The following is a 19,102-nucleotide window of genomic DNA, read 5'->3' on the forward strand; positions in this document are numbered from 1 at the left end:
AACAGTGGATCAGAGAGTTGAATTGAAATTTGCCATTTATCAGCGTTACTTCAAGTAAGAACCAAGACATCCATTGAGGCAAATCAATTCTATACTGTATATACCATGCTTTTTTTTTCTTTTTTTTTTTTTTGGACATCAAAAACTTATTATTTTTTTTTCCTGGTAACACACACGCACACACACACTATAAACCATCTTGTTAAACAAACACACAACCTAGGGATTGCTTTGCCAATACCAAAGGGACTAACTATGTTATTCAAAAATGTCCAATTATAAAATAGACTTCTACCAACACCAAATTTGAACAGAATACTTGCATTTGAGTAATAATATTCCATGCAAATATTTATAGTTTTTCTTTGACTAGTATAATTGGCGAGCGGACATGCAGCTCCGAACACAAAAACTGTAATAATCCTGCCTACGTCTGAAGAAGTTACTGACCAAGTAATATGATTTATGTCTAAAGGCAAATAAAGGTTTCTATGGCACTAAATGGGTGTAGCTTAGGTGCATTTTTGTCAAATATAGGCTATTTACGAGTATGTGTGATCATATCTACTTGTAGACCTTTTTGTCCCTCTTGTTTTACTGTGCTGTAAGGCAATCTCAATGAAATGGATGAACGTGTATGTTAAAATTCATCTGAACTCTTGTCCTCTGTTTTACCTTGTAGGCTACACTCCACACAAATATGTATATGTATAGAGAAAGAAGAGCGATATTATACAACAGCAGGCCTATACTCCAACAATAATGCCAAAAAAAAAAACAAAAAACCCTATCCAGTCTCTCAATGCAGGAAGACTACTACACATACTGTATAATATGTAGAGAATTAGGTTATTACATGCTACCTGTATAATCGTATCTATGCAAGACAAATGAAGAGCAACAGTTTTAAGTCAGGAGAAAGCAAATTTGTCCTGCTCCAAACTGACCCTACATTCATTTCAGTCAGAAAATTCATGGCTCAGATTTGATGGTCAGACTGTAAACTGCTTGAACATATGCATAAATCCATTGCTGCTTTACTAAAGAGGTTTCCCCCTCCTCTTGCCACACATTTTGGCAAAAACAGGCCTTATTTGTGACCAAAGATTATAACATCTAACCCGCATTTTAAAATCTTCCATTGGCATTTATGCTATGATTTACTGAATTGGCCTAAATGGATGGCAGTGCAATATTTGTGCTGCACACGATTACACACACTCTCTATTGCTACAATTGGACCTTTCATTGCTTTCCGTTTCTGACTCCAGATATATATTTTTTTTATATGCTCCACTTGTTTTCATCGTTACTATGTCAAAATTGTGATGTAGCTCCATGCACAATCACTCAAGTTATCACTGGTACACACACACACATACATACATACACGCACGCGCGCGCACACACAAAAAAAAAGCATGTATAAGAATACTGTGATACAACAAAAGGATTCAGTTACAACTTGTATAGTTGAAAGGGGGGCAATGGCTCCATTTACTGGTCAGATAAGGACATCACAAGAGAGAGAAGAAAAAAAAAAAAAAAAAAAATCCCTGCCTGAACAGACTGGTCTGACAGCACCTACAGATGGCAGAGTGAGTATGTAGAGTATTTTTAGGAGCCTGCCTGAGGTGTCTGTTGAATCACTGGACTGACTTTAAGTGACTTAGGCCAGAGTCTGTATTGTTAACACAGTAGGCTGGGTAATGTAACCTTGTCACTTTTGTTGGGCCGGCCGCCCAGAAATAGAAAGCACAAAAAAAGTCAGTGGGCAGTGGACACTGTCCCGAAGTGCTTAGAGACACTTGTTTTTTTTTGTTTTTTTTTTGTTTGTTTGTTTGTTTAAATTAATGCATTGAGTACAATTTTGTTGCAGCCTTTGCTTGTCTTTTGCAACCCTCCCCTTCCTGTATTCAGCAGCAACACACATGCATGTAAACATAAGTACATACATTACATCTGCTCTATTTTGCACACTTAGAACCTGAATGTACTAAAGTGCGTGCTTGACTATCTAATTAAGTGCTGTGGGATTCGGGTTAAAAAGGAATTAAATTATGGAACATCCCATCCCAAAGAAAAAAAAAAAAAGAAAAAAAAAAAGAAATAGACATAATTATCCTGCTGAGATCTGATTGGAGTAATAAATTCTGCCTGCTGCTTCAGCACAGATCCTGAGATTACAAAGAAAAATATGTACCTATCCCTAATATTAATAATATAACTGTTCTCCTGAAAAACATAAAAATCCATCAAGAGAACAAAGGCTGGGGGGTCACCAATTAGTTCCATTTCAATTCAGTCAGTTATGGAGGTCAATTGAAATGCAAACTCTGAATCTACGACATCAAATCACTGCTCTGAAACGGCGTTCGTGCCGGTTTTAGTATATCCAAGAAAAAAAAAAAAAAAAAAAACCAACATGAAAGACTTTTTTGTAGGGGGGTAATTAACGACAAAGCCTAGTCTAGGTCCTCATCTCTCATCCAGTCAACTAATGTGTGCAATTGTGCCACTTCATTACCAGTGGATATGAAGTTATCACGCCAATGAAAACAATCTGACTCAGTGTAATTTAACCATCGGCGGATGGTCAAAAAAAAACCAAAAAAAAAAACAAAAACGACAAAATAGCATAGATATAACATCGAAAAGTCACAAACAGCTCTAGTGGTCCGATACAATCATCTTTAGTATGCTTAGTACCAGAAATGGGATGAGGAGACAACAAAATGAACACCAAAAAAGCACATATTTGGATTTCTGCTATTCCTGAAATCTAAACAACAGGTATTGGCCTAAGCAAAGATCCCTCTCCTTTTTCCTCTTAGCCCTATTTACTTCTGTAAGGGATATCAACTCCCTGGTCATCGATAGTGCCGAAACATATAAGGTATTATATGCCGGGCAATGTTTTTTCTTTTTTTTTTATTCCCCACTAGATACTAATGGTGCAACTGTGGTTCAATGCTGTTGCTTTCAAATGGGTGGAAACATAAATCAGTCTCAGGGCTCCTCATACTCTGCCATTAACGCTATCCAACTGAAATGATGTGTTACGGAAGGCATGGGTCAAAAGGCATTTCATGAGATGCCATAAAGGCAATCCAGTGCATTTGTGTTGACACTGACAGTAAAATGCCCGGCACACACAGAGCCATTCGTTTAGTCTTTAGGTAAATTTTTTTTCATGAAATATTAAAAAGAAGAAAAAAAAAAACAAAACAAAAAAAAACAAATAAACACATTCCAGGGAAACAAAAGCCCTTGTGACAGTGATTGTCTATTCAATAACGTTAAACAAAAAAAAAAAGGCCAAAAAAGAAAATATTGCTTGAAAACTGCCCAATAAAAATAGCAGACGATACTCTTTATCTGTTCAAATTGATGACCACCGAGAAGTTGAGATATATATATATAGCTATTAGATGTTTAAGACTAGTTCACCAGCTACGAGAGATACTCCTTTTTTTTAGTAAGAGCTCGTTAAAACCACAACGCTGATGGCCAGTTCAACTTCAGGAAAAAAAAACAAAAAAAAAACACAAAAGAACAAAAAAAACGTGCCTAAAAAGGAACGAAAAGGGATCGCTCCCTTTTTCGATCATTAGGCCACCCCTAATTCTGAAATCTTTTTCCAAAAAAAAAAAAAAAAAAAGAAGAAGAGGAAGAAGAAAAAAAAAAACCACTGTTAAAGAGATGGGAAATAAATTGAAATGGCTTGTTCATTTATGTGCTCAGATATATGATGCTTTGATGAGGTGTTGTTGGCAGATATTACTAGTAAAGCCTTCATCTAGAAATAAACAAGGCCTCAGTCAGTCACTATCCTACAGTAGTTCTCTAGTCCTACAAAAAGAGAACATTAGGCCTACGGACCCTGGGTGAAGATGAAGCAGCTGCTAAACGAGTTGACGAGGTATATCAAGATCTATTGTCTTTCTCTATACAGTACAGTTCATCTCAAATAAATAATTTATAGCCATAGTAGTGTTGATCAACTTTGGTCATAACTTATATGCTTAGAAACATTCTAGCTTAACAAACACTTATTTAGCATCTTTAAAACATTAAGTCAGCATTAAGAACAAATTGATGTTACAACGCTGACCCGCGCATGGTCCCTCCTTTTAGAAGGAGACATGCTAATGTATTCAGCAGCATTATCCAAATTATCTTAAAATGCCAAACAATTCTAGGCCGTTACATTTAAAGTACACTATGGAATTAACATCTTTGTGACCCTTTTCCAAATTTTCGGATTGTACTGTAGTACACAAGCATTGCACTCTTAAGCAAAAAATTTAGATTTTTTTTTTCCCTTGTGTGGTTCCTTCATAAAAATCTATGCTAACGGACATTTAAAAACAAAAAAAAAAAAAAACAAAAAAAGAAAAAAGAAAAAAAAAAAAAATCTCAACAAACAAAGAAACTCTTTGATCATTCTTTTGGGAAGGCTGTTCCTCTACAAGGTCACCGGCGACTGATTAAACATGATATGACGTTTATATTGAATGATATGAAGAGAAAGACAGTAGAGGATACAGAGATTTCCATGCTCTTAAATGTCGGTTATATAATTATGTCGACATGGTTTTAAAGGGTTAAATGATTTTCGAGATGGCCAGATTGCTAGTGTTTGTTTTGGATGCCACACTTCATCTTGAGTGACCTTGTAGAGCAATCAGCCTCTATGTATTAAGCACTACTAGGAGATGGAGGAATGGGATCTAATTGCATATTAGGTTTGACTGCACCTCAAGAGAAGACCAAACACTCACGCACACACAGACGCACAAACACATACATACACAGAGAACAGACATGTGGGCGGGTGCTCTCCTGGTCCTCTGGGCCATGTTAAAGGGAGTCGCCCCCTGGTGGTGATGATGGTGATAGCAGCTGACTGAGCGGGGGAGGGGGAAAGGGAGGAGAGAGGGGGGCGGGGGGCGGGGGGGAGGGGGGGGGCACAAAGACCTCTCACTCAGACAGACACCCGTCCAGGCCAACCGGTGCACCGTGACGGTCTTTGACGTAGCCGTTGTGGAGGCCGTTGCTGGGCAAGGGGGCGCAGGCGGCGGTGATGCCGCAGTGCTTCAGCAAGTTGAGACCCGGGGAGGGGGAGACGGTGGGAGAGGAGCAGGAGCAGGAGGAAGGGTCCCGCTGGGGGAAAGGCTTCATGGTAGAGAGGATCAGAGCCAGGCAGTCAGCCACGTCCTTGTTGGGAGCACAGGCCAGAGCTGGAGTGTGGCCTGGTCGACGGGGCAAAGTCACGTTAGTGCACACGTAAATCACATGTGAATTACAACTTTTAAAAAAGGTTTTTGCTTGTTAAATCTTTTTTACCACAAATAAAGCTCCAACATCTAAGAGGTGAGTCAGCTACCACACTCACACGCTCAGAAATCTAAACTAAAAGATTAGACGGCGATACAAATATGGTTGCTTCAGTAATCAACTCCAAAAAAAATGTACCAAGCACATGAACACAGATGACTTAACATTAATCTGTGCTTTCAGCTTTACTCCCACACAGTGTTGACTTAAAAGCCGTCATGATTTACATTTGTGATCGTTTATCCTGACAAGTTTCAGGTCTTCATAAGTTCATTTTCACAATAAATAGCTGTCTAGAAGCTAGGAAAATATTTTTTTTTCCAAAATCTAAAACACTACAGTATGGTGTGTTGTGGAGAACGGTGAGTAGAAAAAGTGCATATGAACAGAGCCTTCCTCACCTTCCTCATCCACAGCCAGCACAGTGGCTCCTCTACTCAGCAGTGCCTGCACCACCGTAGCCAGGCCATTACGTGCTGCAAGATGGAGGGGCCTGCAGGAGAACAAGGGAGAGTCTGAGAGACAGCTGGCAAACTGTTCACTTAAACTAATATACTATGTGAAAAATACACTTAACGTAAGATCCAGCTGAGGAGTAGTGACCAGATATAAACCAAAAAGGCCTTCATCACAGCACAGACATTTTGATTGGTCATAGTAGGAAAAGCACGGGTGTTACTAATAATATTAACAATGGCGCCCTTCAGATTCAGCGTTAGTATTTCAATGCTGTTGGCCTTTAAGTGCTTTTGTAAAAATTTAACATCACAATTCTATACAAAAAACCCCCCTCAGATAAACTTTACACTCTTTGTCCCTTTATTTGTTTGCTTAAAAATTTGGCTAGATTCTCACATTTGCAGAGCACTGTTGGTGGCATTTATGAGAGTGGGACTGTGGATCTCCCCCAGAATCAGCAGGGCACACATCTCATGAGCCTAAAAAAAAAAAAGGACAAAACACAAAAGAAGCATAAAGAAAATGCAAGTGTTTCTACCGTATTACACGAAGAGAAAGTGTATTTGCTGAAGTACGGTGGAGCTTTATGATTGTGATGCGTACCTTGCTGCAGGCCAGGTGCAGGGCAGTGTTCCTGTTCTCATCCAGCAGTGTCAGGTCAGCCTTGGCCCGGTGAAGAAGGATGGCTGAACGACATCGACACAAACTTTTTATTTCCTGATACTAAATATGTTCCTATCTGACAATTATAGTCAGAGGAGATGCACAACAGACCTATTTAAGACTAATGTGACATGCAGTTATGTGTTCTTAGGAAAAACACTTAGCTTAGTAAGAATCTCATGAGAATAACAGCTCAAAATGTCACCGGAGAAAACGTTGGATCGATGCATTTACATGATCTCTCTGAGCGGACTTACCCACGGTGCCACTGTGTCCCTTATCAGCAGCTACCATCAGAGCAGAGCGTCCGCTTTTGTCCACTGCATTGATCTCTGTCCCATGGCGAAGCACCAGCTGAAGTCCTGCAACATCCTCAGCAAATGCAGCAGCATGCAGTGGGGTCCTACAGGCAGAGACCAGGACAGTCCAACCAATTACCATATGGATCAGTGTTACAGCTTAAGTGTCTGTGGGGCCTTTTACGACCAAACAGTTGACAAAACGGAAGAAGGAACAGATGCAGATTACGAGGAAAAACATTAATAACTGCCTGTTTCTTTAAGATCATTACAAGCTTTCTGCAGTCTCACCTTCCTTTGGCATCTCTGGTGTTAATCATGTGGACCCCAGCAGATTCAAGCAGCCTCTCTGCAGCACCGCTGTGGCCATTCATCCTACCAGCAAAACAAGCTTGTTAATGAAATGATGATTTCATCTAAACCTACAGAATGTGGGTTTTTTTTTTTTTTTTTTGAGTAAAGGTTATTAGTTTTGGCACAGTGACACACAAGACAAGAAGTTAATACTCACAGAGCACAGTGCAGGGGGGTGAAAGGGTTTCCCTCTTCATGGATAAATGTTTTAAATTCAAGTAAAACCTCCAAACAGTCTTCATGCCCTGAGAACAAACACACTCAGCGTTAGAGACGACAGATGTTACAGTGATTAATTACAACATTTAGGCTTTGGGGGATTAGCCATTTCCAGTCAATCAAACTGAGCAAACCTTTGTAAGCAGCCCAGTGTAATGGGGTGTATTGTTTGTTGTCCAGCAGTTTATCTTGTGGGTCTGTTGCCATGGCGGCCTGCACCAGACTGGCCAGGATCTCCGTGTGGCCTCTGGATGCTGCGTAGTGCAGCGGTGTCCTACCCTGGATGTCCCGACACAGTGCAGAAGCTTTGTGCTCCAGCAGGGCTGTAACACAGTCATCATGGCCCAACACCGCCTAAACAGACACCAGCGAGGAGCGATGAGACAATCTCCACCGACATAAACAACAAAAACTTTGTGATTGTGAAAAATATGACCACAAATTCTTTACCGATTAGTCATTTTCCTTCACTTTTCTCTGTTATGTATTTTGCTCTTGGATCACAGCAGTGTTAATTACATCTACACTACTTTCCTGGACAAGGATTGAGTCTATTCCTAGATTAAAAATGTTACTCAATAGATGCTAATTGGCACTTCTTAAAATCTAGGACCTTGACAAATACGCATCAAGGAAACTGTCCACCTAGTATCCCTGGACTCTGTTGATTTGAACATTAAGACTCCTGAACAGATGGTGCTATTAGGCATTTTAAGAAGGCGCGATATTGGATTTTTGCTGATATTTTCCAACCAGAGCACAAAATTAGCACCAGCCAACAGCCAAATGCTGGTAAAATATGCAAGTGGCTGGTAGATCTGCTTCACTCACAGGGCAAAAAAACCCCAATGGTAATCTACTGAGCGGATGGTAAAATTTCAACATTCACTAGTCGTTTAGCTGGTGGACAAAAAAGTTAATTTTGTACCAACTCATTTTGTCTGACTGCTGATGCCAATACAGATATATGCACATGTTTTTAACCACCTAATAGCAGAGAACAACAAGTCTCTCCTGTAGTGGAATTAACATATTATTATCTCTACTCTTATCATGATGGCCCACTGGAAGATGGAGACATAAAATACGATGCTTTTCAAAATGTGTACATTCACAGGTTACGTGTAAAACATGCCGTATTTCATTTTATGTAACATTTTCAAACAAAACTTTAAGATTCATCCTACTTTAACAGGCTCGGATGATGCTCTCCCTAAGAATATCCTGACAAGAACCACAACCAGAGCAAATCTGACCCATTTACAAGTTGCAAAACAAGTAAGTAAATGTAATCTCTGTCCACAGGAATCATGTGAGAGTAAGTGCAAAACCAACTGAAACTGTTGGCTGTGTACTGCAATTAAAGCCAACTAAAAGAAGATAAATAGACATGATGTACTCTAATGATGTCATTTATAATAATATACAGTTGTATGCAAATGTTTGGGCACCTCTTGACAAATAACACTGGATTTTGGTGATTTTTTTTAATTAATAAGATGTAAATACAGCATCTCTACGATATGGAACATAAAAAAACAATATTTTTATTAATGCATAATTACTTTTAATGTTATAAACTGAACAAAAATAAAAACATCACTGTGGCATGTGCAAAAGTTCAGGCACTCAAAGAGTTCCCAAGTCTCAGAAACCTTAATCAACTTGTTAGGCCTGAGCATGTCAACAACTGTCATTAGGAAACGTCAGCTGATGCCAATTTCAAAGCTTTACAAATACTCTGACTGTTCAAACCTTGTACGAACACTCAGCAGCCACGGGTTCCTCTAAGCAGCTGTGTAAGACTCTGAAATTGAAAGTGATTGATGTCCACAGTGCAGGAGAGGACTAGAAGAAGATAGCAAAGTGTTGTCAGCTTGCAGTTTCCACAGTGCCAGAGATGGCAGTTTAGGGGAACTGTGAAAGTCAAGATGAGATCTGAAAGGCCAAGAAAACTCAGAGAGAACTGCTCGTGTGCTGCACAAAAAGGCAAATCAAAACCATCACATGACTGCAAAAACCTGCAGGAAGATTTTAGCAGACATAGGAGTGATGGTGCACCGTTAGTACCTTCATTCGGGCTTCTTTTGGTGTCAGCTGTGTGACTTCTTTATATTTGCGCAACAACATCTTTTTTGAGCACACACCCAGCACAGGGGCTCGCTGCCGGTCACACACCACTAACTAGCGCACACACAGCTCCGCTTACCTTCACCGCACACAGCTGTAAGCTTCACCATGTCTGCAGAAACCCTGCGACAACAAACTGTAGCGCAGTGCACTTCTCCATGTCCCCACGTATTTTGTCCAGTATGTAATTGTGGCAACTTATTGTCAAATAAACTGCTGGCTGACGCAGCGTATTTGCACTCAGAACGAATGGTTTTACTTCTCGACAGCATCATAGTATGAGCAGTATACGGAGCGCTGTCAACCAACCTTGCTGCGTCACTTACTGTGAGTCACAGCGTGGCCACTTACTCTAGCTCTCTGATTGGTTGCAAAGTATGTCTGTCTGCTGGTATTACCCAATACCTTGACAGGTGTCAGTGTACGGGTGATATTCTCTCGCCGGGTTTTACGGGTAGACGAGACAAAGGGGGTTAAAACGAAAAAATAGACACACACTTAAGTACCGATTTCACCGTTGGAATACCACGGCATCAAATGAAGCTTTAAAACACTTGGGTCACACTAGCAGCGATGCTTACACAAATGACCTTCATAGCTTCATGGAAGAGTCGGTAGAAGAAAATCATACCTGCATCTTCATCATAAAATCCAACGTCACAAATATGCGACAGAACATCTACAGAAGATGTGTTTTGGAAACAAGTGCTGTGGACTGATGAAGTTAAAATAGAAATCTTCAGCCACAATCAGCAAAAGGTATGTTTGGAGATAAAAAAGGAGCAGCATTTCATGAAAAGAACACCTTGCAAACTGTTAAACATGGAGGTGGATCTATCATGCTTTGGGGGCTGTGTTGCAGCTAGAGGCACAGGAAACATTGCACGGGCGGAGGGGATGAATGGATTCTGCTAAATACCAGCAAATTCTGGAAACAAACATCACACCGTCTGTAAAAAAAAAAAAAAAAAAAAAAAAGCTGAAGCTGAAAACAGGATGGCTTCTACCACAGTCCACTGACTTGAACATAACTGAAAATCTGTGGTTAGGTCTCAAAAGAGCTGTGCATACAAGACGGCCCAAGAATATTGCAGAGCTAGAAGCGTTTTGCAAGGAGGACTGGGAGAAAATCCCAAATACAAGAACTAAAAGACTTTTATCTGGCAACAAAAAAGTGTTTGTAAGCTGTGATTTCTGCCAGAGGGGTTGTTACTAAGTACTGATTATGTAGGGGGACCAAACTTTTGCCAATGCCACAATGATGTTTTCATTATTATTTTTTATGACATTAACTGCATTAATGTTGCTGAAAATATTGTGTTTTATGTTCCAAATCCTAGAGAGAGTGAAAAAAAATCCCCAAAATATGTTATTTGTCAAAAAGGTGCCCAAACTTTTGCATAAAACTGTATCAGTCAGAGGAACCAAATCACTACTTTTACTTTAAAACTTAAACTACATCAAGCACTGAGACATCCTTCTCAGGACGTTATGCAGGACCAGCAGGGAGAAATATAAGCCTTATAGATTAATCTCGCAGTTTAACTTCATCCATTAAACCCTTTTCCTCTTCGCCTCGCAGCTACATCCCCAAACATGTATCCCTAACACACTTAAAGAGAACAGCATCACTAAAAAAAAAAAAAAATCCTTCGGTTGCCTTCATTTCACTGCTTTTTAAATACCCGACATGGTGATAACACCCACCCGCATGAAGCGAGTTTACCGGACAAACAGATAAACAGTTCATCGAGCATTTAGTCAACAGTTCGCAACACGTACGCATAATTAAAGCATCTGATCAGCCTGTCATATGGACAGAAATGTTCATTTCAGGCCGATATGACCGACATTCGTTTTAAAGCCTTTATCAGCTGATGCCGATTAGGTGCCGATAACATTGTGCTAAGGGATTTAAAAAAGGAGTTTCAACCATCATTTCATTCCTCTCTGTTCATATTTTACTCCTTTAATGATGCAGCTTTACATTCAGGTCGCTGTTTTCACCATATTTTCTAAACTATTTTATTTTGAAGTGAGAACGAAGGTTGTGTGTTATAGTAGTCCTTGGTTTTCATACCAGGACTAAAATTCAACAGTGCTTGTATGATTTCTACTGATTAATGTACCACTTACACTTTACCCACCAATTAGTCTTGTATGGATTTTGTGCTGCTGCTAAGTAACCTTGTCATGAACGTACAGCCACACAGTGTGGTCGAGTGTGTTTGACTCACCCCTCTGTGCAAAGCTGTGCTGCCCCTCTTGTCCTTAGCATCTGGCAAGGCACCCTTCTCCAACAGGTAGTGGACACAGTCAGTGTGACCTCCCAGAACAGCCAGCATCAGAGGGGTCCTGAAGGGGGGGACAGAAGTAACAATAAAGAAGTGTTTTTTTTTTTTCTTCCCACCCCCACTGTGAGCTCATTGATCAAAACAGCTGGATATACAAAGTGAAGCCATTCTTTTCAGAGTAAACAACAAAGAGAAGCACTCACTGGCCAAATTTGTCTGCGACGTTGGTGAGATCCCCCTCCTCCCCGTAGTCAATCATCATGCGCAGGCAGTCAGAGTGACCATTGGCAGCTGATATGAAACAAAGATTGTCTTTTTTTTTTGAATATGCATTTATCTATAACATAATATTTACTCTATGTGGGTGGTTTGCTATGAAATCTTCCAGCGGGGGTGCAGCGTACCTGCAACATGAATCGGAGTCCACATGAGGCGGTTGTCATTGAGGAGACAGGAGGCCCCCTGAGCCAAGAGCACCTCCACACAGCGGGCGTAGCCTTTCTGGGCGGCCAAGTAGAGCACAGAACGGCCTGCGGCGTCCTGCATATCCACATAGGCTGCAGTTTCTGTCAGCACACGCAGAGCCTGCCAGTGACCCTTATCAGCCTGAGGGAGCAGAGGAAGACGGTCACAACTTTGCATTCAGTCAAGATTAAGAGGCCGATTTGAATCGCTGTCGAACCAGAAAGTTGGCGAAATGTGAAACACTTACAGCAAGATGCAGAGGACTGACTGGAATACTGCTCTCTATGTCTCCTAGTGCATTAAAGGACATCTCCAGGAGCTGAAAAAACAAACCACACATATTAATATCAATCAAGAAATCCTTTACTAGATGTTTAAAGTGTGCGTGTAGTTGCGTTGTGAGGTGATTAAAACGGAGGAACGCACCAGCTCCAGGTTCTGTTTGTTGCCATGGTAAGCTGCATAGTGAACAGCGCTGTAACCCTTTGAGTTGACCATCGATGGATCAGCACCATTGTCCAAAAGATGCTCCAAGCAGCTGTGATTAGAGGACGACGACGGATGCGGAGAAAGAAAGAGGAAGGAAAGCGGCGATAAATTTGTTTTCCCACAAACAAACATTGTTTCAGTTTATTGAATTTTACGCCTTAATCACGTTAGTCAGGGGAAAAAAAAAAAAAACTCACAAGTACGACTCCTTCGCCTCATCCTCATCATTCTGATGGTTCCCAGAAAAATGACGATCAACTCTGAAAAAGTTGAGAAATCGCTGGGCGTGTGACTTGACTATGAAACCGAGCATTTAGAGCATTTATGCCTTCATGAAACTTTACATTTATTGAAGTGAACGGGTATGAGAATTGAGGAAAAACCACAGAAAGACAGTACAGAAACACAAATTTCAAAATCCACCGACCGATCTGACAGTTTAACCAGTCAATCAGTGTTCTGGAACAATGGTTGACTTTCTGCCAGACTTGGAACGGTCTTGGACTTCGAACATTTGGTGGTTTTGTGTTGCTTCTCCTGTTACTGAGAGAACACAGAAGGAGAGAGATTTTTTTTTTTTTTTTTTTTTCCAACCTGCTGAAGGCTTGGGAGGCGGCAGAGTAGTGCAGGGGAGTACAGCCTGTCTGGTCAGGCTCGTTGACCTCAGCGCCAGCGCTCACCAGGGTCACAGTGCACTGGTACCTCCCATTAGCAGCCGCATAGTGCAACGGTGTCCTAAGGCGAGGAGGGAGAATACAGTGAGTCGACGCTTCAGTCAGCTGCACAGACACGTTGCAGCATCAGTAAAATTAGCACATCTAACAAAGACGAGGGCAAAACTCACCTTCCCATTATGTCCCTCTTATTCAAGTCGGTACCGCTACTTAAGAGCAAGTTCAGACATTCAACATTTCTGTAAAAGAAAGATGCACAGAGAGGAAATTAACTTGGAGTAACAGATGCCATTTAATAGCGGAACATTTTAAGCAAATGCAAAGCAGGTTCTGCAATCCTACCCTCCAGAGGCAGCAGCGTGTAGACAGGTCCTCCCAAAGTTGTCAGGGGTGTTTATGTCAAACCCAGCAGATAGTATGTGCTCCTTACTCATGGATGAAACTATACTATACAGCTGACCTGTAGGGAGACGAAGAAACAGCTGATGGTAACGGCTTTGTCAAAGTGTAAATGAATCAGAGTGCACACGTTGATGGAACAAAGACAAACCTGAGGAGAGTAACTTGCGACAACAGTCTGAAAACCCGTACAGCACAGCTAAGTGCAAAGGGAACATTCCGTGGATCCCACGTCTGGAAAAAGCACAAAGAGTTCGTTAGAAGCCGAACGGTCAATATCAAAAACACAAGCCCACTTAAACCAAACCATCTCATAGCATTAAGCAACACCACTTAAAGACTTCTCCGACCTGGCTGTGTCTGCTCCGTTGGTCATCAGAGTGCTGATCAGAAGTTCATGGCCGTACTTAGCAGCAACGTGGAGAGGAGTATTGCCATACTTATCCACACAATCAATTTCCCCACCTGATGGGAAGTAAGGAAGAGGGAGTGAATTAAAAAAAAAAAAAAAAAAAAAAAGCCATTATGGAGGAGAGAGAAAAATCCTGCAACACCAAACTCTTACTGATCAGTTAGACAGGATAGTCATGGTTACCGTTTTGGATGAGGATCTGAGAGCGTGTGAAGCGTCCGTGAATGGCTGCCATGTGCAGGGGGCTCTTCCCTTCTTTGCTCTGTATAGAGTAAAAGAAAAACATAATATAAAAAAAATCAGGATATTATTTGAAGTGTAGTTCAGAGATCATTAAAACAAAAAAAAAAAAAAAAAAAAAAAAAAAAAAAAAATCACATTTCACTTTTTTGAACAAGCTTCAGAAAACTGCTACGACCACAGTGAACAAAAGCAGATCCACATGTCCAGTTTACAAATAAGACCAAAATAATGATCATGCACATCTGCTTTTTTACATGTTTGTAGGTAGCAGCAGATAGTCTGTTTCCACTCTTACTCAACTGCTCACAAGATCTATTTAGAAAATTATACTTGAAGTGGTAAGTTTTTTTGGCTGGGGCTGAATGGTTGTCTTAACCACAAACCAATATTTTTTTCTGTGACAGTGTTATTGGAATTGGGCAATAAGATAATTTGAAGGCCTTGTAAGCTATGCACAGAGGGAGTAAGCAATAGCACATGAATCCTTAAAAATGTACGGGGACAGTGTGTGTGTGTGTGCAATGTTTGAATTTTAGGCAGCTTTACAAAAAGTGTTTCTATAGGCAGGAATAAAATGTGTATTATCTTTATTCTTTCTCCATATCCACCCCCATATGTTGATTTAACCACTTTGGACTATGGGACCAATCCTAAAACAATATTTTAGTTAAATCTTTAGTTTGAAATTTGTTGGACAAACCAAACTGTGTCTAAATGATCCTCAACTTTAACAAAGATTGAAGTAAACAAATACCAAATGTACTACGCTGCCATGTCTGTAGTGTAACATAATAAAGACTTAAGAAGGTAGAGTCAGTGATTGCGGTGGCAGATTGTCAAATCTAGCTAATATCTCCTCACGCTCCACTAGCTCTAGTTCACACACAGCACTGGCTCTGTAAATGAGAAACAAACAAAGTGGCTCGAACACAATCTTCCTCCAGAGTGACTGATTTAATTATCACCAGATTATCTAATTATTAATAACAGCACAGTGAATTGAGAGCTTTCAGCCCGTTACATACCTGCTGGTTGACATCTGCCCCATTGTTGACCAGCAACTCCAGACAGAGGGCACCGTTGGTGGAGACGGCGGCCAGGTGCAGAGGGGTGTAGCCGCACTTGTTGGGCTGGTTAACATTAGCTCCGTGGTTCACCAGCTCGGTAGCCACAGCTTCCTGTCCCATGTAGCAAGCCACATGGAGTGCAGTGTTTCCAAAGCCATTGGGTTCATCAATCTGACAGAGAAAAAAGACAAACATGACGCAAGTTCAGTCTGTGCCTTGAGCCTGAAATCTTAAAATAAGAGCCCTTTGATCAGATTTCAGCTGCTTGCTCATACTGAAAGGCTACTGGTTATACCCCGTGACATTTAATAAAAACAAGCAAAGGGGCAGACTAATTTAGTTAGTTTCAAAATCTTTTTTTTTTTTTTTTTTTTTTTTTTTAAATGAATACAGAATCACTCACCTCTGCCCCCATCCTCAGTAGGTACTTTACAATTTCGATGTGACCACTTGCAGCAGCAGCATGGAGAGGTGTGTAGCCCTGCTTATCCTTGCAGCTCTTGTCTGCACTGCGGGACACCAGCAACTTCACAACTTCCACATACCCTACAGGATACAACACAAAACCAGAGAAAACATTTCAGTATTATCTCTAACATAAATTCTATTTATTTTGACGGATTCAATGCAATAAAAGCCACAAATAGAGAGTTTAAGTTAACGGTTATTGTGGCGTTTTTCACCCCCAGACTGTGACACAAGGACTTCTCCATGTTATTGCTTCTCGTTTAAGTAAAACTCACCATGAACAATAGGCGCTTTTACTGCTATTTGACAATGGGAATTTGTGTTGTGCAGCACTGGCTGGAGAGCGAAACTCGCTTACCCAAGTAAGCAGCACAATGGATAGGCTGTCTCTCCCTCTTATCGATGGCACTCAGGTTGGCCCCTTTGTTCAGCAGCAGCTTCACCATCTGTAAGACATGAAATAAAACTGTAGGAACAACTCTTTTAAGGAGTCTAAAAAAAGGAAGGCAATAAATCAAACAAAAAAAAAAAAAAGATTGTGCCATGTCTTACCTCCTGGAACCCACTCTGAGCAGCGTGGTGCAGGGCAGTTCGACCGGTGCGATCTGCCATGTTCAGGTTGCTCAGCTGGGTTAGCAGGGCCTCTGCGCAGCGTGTGGCACGGTTGGCAGCAGCCACATGCAGTGGTGTCTGCCAAAACTTGTCTCGTGCATTTGCCTCTGCTCCGCGCCTCAGCAGCAGACCCACTGCCCTCTGGGGAGAGGGAAGCAATCGCAAGAGCTTTAAGCATATATCATATCTGCAGTTTGCTGCATTTCCCTCAGTCAGCGCAATATTTTGGTGCATAAATCTAAATGAGATCTATAATCACCATGGAGGAATACATAATAGAATTAGAGAATGAAGTCATCAGACTGAGAGATAATTAGACTCTTCAAAATGGCAAAAGGGGAAGAGTTTATTGCTCACTTCATTCCTGGAAGCAGCCGCCCTGTGCAACGGGGTCAACCATACATGGTCTTTAGCATTTACACTGGCACCTGGAAGACAAAGAAATCAACTATTATTCAAAAGAATAACAAGGATCTTACAGGTGAAAGAGCAATGCTTCTGCAGGGTGAACTGACAATGAGAGGGGGGGGGGGGGGGTATCTGCTGGCATAGTGACAAAGAATTAAGTATGCACCACATTTCTTTAACACAGAAGAGCCTATATTATCAACACATAGCCAGGTGTCAGGAATGCATGCATTTAATCATTCACCTGATTCAATGAGGAGGTCCATTATATGGACGTCACCCACACAGGCAGCAGCATGAAGTGGCGTACGGCGCTCTTGGTCCTGTAGGATTAAAAAAATACAATCAATCAATCTTTAATTTTCATGTTTAACTGATAATACTGGGGCCCTTCATGATCTGGACCCGTTTTGCATTGAAACTTACTGCACAACATACATACCAGTGCATTGACATCCTCCTTTTTGTGCAATAATAGTTGAACTTCTTCAGCATTACGATTGAAGATGGCCTGGACCAGAGGAGGCTGCAATATAGAAAAATCTGGTCAGTTAACGCTGCATTAAATAACGTTAAAGCTGATCCCGCAGCGACGAGTCGGATATAACCATCACCACTATGTCTGATTCCTCTGAGCACGTCATTATCTTCGTTATAGTCGTTAACAATTCAGTGATATGGTTAATAGTGATGTTAGTTGTTGTATTTAATGCGTTTACTGTAAATAACCGAATGCGATTCTTATTTCCCTCCAGTAAATACACTGAGCCCTGGCTGAGGCCTGCACTACAGGCCGTTGTCTTACGTCAGCTAGCTCATCGGCTCTAGCTCACGTTAGCTAATTCTGCTCCAGAGCTGGCCGCGACCCAGAACTGGGCCTGGGCAAGAGCAACGTAATGAACGCCGAGGATCGCTAATTGTAAGGGGATATATCATTATGATGCCGATATCCAATCAAATAAACATGCACCGCCAATAAGCTAAAAACGAAAACAAGCCGTTCGGCCGATAAGACGTAATATGCTGCGCACAAGAGCAGGAATCTCCCAGCAAATAGACTGCGCCACAGCACAAACACGGAGCGCTTTCTTTTCAGCGTACCTGGTCTGCAATGTTGAGTACTCCCATCTCCCAAACTCAGCCAGGACGGAGCTCCTTCATGAGGATAAAACTTCGAGGTATATTGCGGTGCGCTACTGTGTCCACTTTTCAGACTGCACCCATAGCTGGTTGCAAACTGTCAGAAATGCGGTCTTGATCTGTCACTGTTGTTGTCTGTATCCTATGTCTGGTCTGACGATCCTGGCTACGACTGTGCCGCTCCGCCTACAGGCGTGGCGGCTGCTCGCGCCTTCTCGGGTGAAAAGGCGACACCGTGCGGCAGACACCCGCAGAGCACGCTGCCGTCCCACTGCTCATTGACATAAAAAAAGAAAACAAGTTACAATGTTCTCTTCCACTAAGACGGAGTATTAGAGCCACACTGAAAGAAAATATAGATTTTTTTTCAGATTACGAAAACAAAGTCGTAATTCTACAAGAAAAAAGTCATATGATAAGAATACAGTCATAATTCTACAAGAAAAGAGTGATAATATCACAAGAATAAAGTTGTAATTCTGCAAGATGAAATGTCATAATATTATAAGGATAATGTTATAATTCTACAAGTAAAAAGTCACAATATTACAAGAATAAAGTTGTAATTCTTCAAGAAAAAGGTCATAATATTATAAGAATAATGTTATAATTCTACAAGTAAAAAGTCATAATATTACAAGAATACAGTCATAATTGTACAAGAAAAAAGTCATAATAGTACAAGAATACTGTTGTAATTCTACAAGAAAAAGGTCATAATATTACAAGTATACAGTTGCAAGAAAAAGTCATAATTTTACAAGAATACAGTCATAATTCTACGAGAAAAAAGTGCTAATATCAGATGTAACCACTGGTAGTCTTGCATTCGACCACTTTCAGTCATTTCCTTTTCCACAAAAAGAGGTAAGTTATTTCAAGTCTGTGTGCTTCTTTCTTCAGAATAAACACACACTCATTTAAAAGTCTGATACTCATAATAATCTGGTGTTGATGTGCCAAATCA

At 40.9% G+C, this 19,102-nt stretch overlaps 1 protein-coding gene across 1 annotated transcript; it reads right to left on the reverse strand.

Moving 5' to 3' along the window:
- Nucleotides 1–4,973: 4,973 nt before the first annotated feature.
- Nucleotides 4,974–18,287, reverse strand: ankrd52a (ankyrin repeat domain 52a). The gene is made up of 28 exons (XM_044352630.1): nucleotides 18,097–18,287; nucleotides 17,438–17,521; nucleotides 17,240–17,318; nucleotides 16,945–17,015; nucleotides 16,528–16,728; nucleotides 16,334–16,421; nucleotides 15,911–16,053; nucleotides 15,466–15,678; nucleotides 14,381–14,459; nucleotides 14,136–14,250; nucleotides 13,937–14,019; nucleotides 13,729–13,846; nucleotides 13,557–13,625; nucleotides 13,307–13,447; nucleotides 12,910–12,972; nucleotides 12,650–12,761; nucleotides 12,471–12,542; nucleotides 12,163–12,364; nucleotides 11,962–12,049; nucleotides 11,702–11,819; nucleotides 7,469–7,688; nucleotides 7,273–7,360; nucleotides 7,053–7,136; nucleotides 6,720–6,865; nucleotides 6,403–6,485; nucleotides 6,196–6,278; nucleotides 5,742–5,833; nucleotides 4,974–5,255 (listed from the first exon to the last, which is right to left on the reverse strand). Exons 1-28 carry the CDS (start codon nucleotides 18,121–18,123, stop codon nucleotides 4,984–4,986), a joined length of 3,234 nt encoding a protein of 1,077 aa, XP_044208565.1. The 5' UTR covers nucleotides 18,124–18,287; the 3' UTR covers nucleotides 4,974–4,983.
- Nucleotides 18,288–19,102: the final 815 nt, after the last annotated feature.

This window comes from Thunnus albacares, chromosome 5 (assembly GCF_914725855.1).
Source record: "Thunnus albacares chromosome 5, fThuAlb1.1, whole genome shotgun sequence".
Lineage (NCBI taxonomy): Eukaryota > Metazoa > Chordata > Actinopteri > Scombriformes > Scombridae > Thunnus > Thunnus albacares.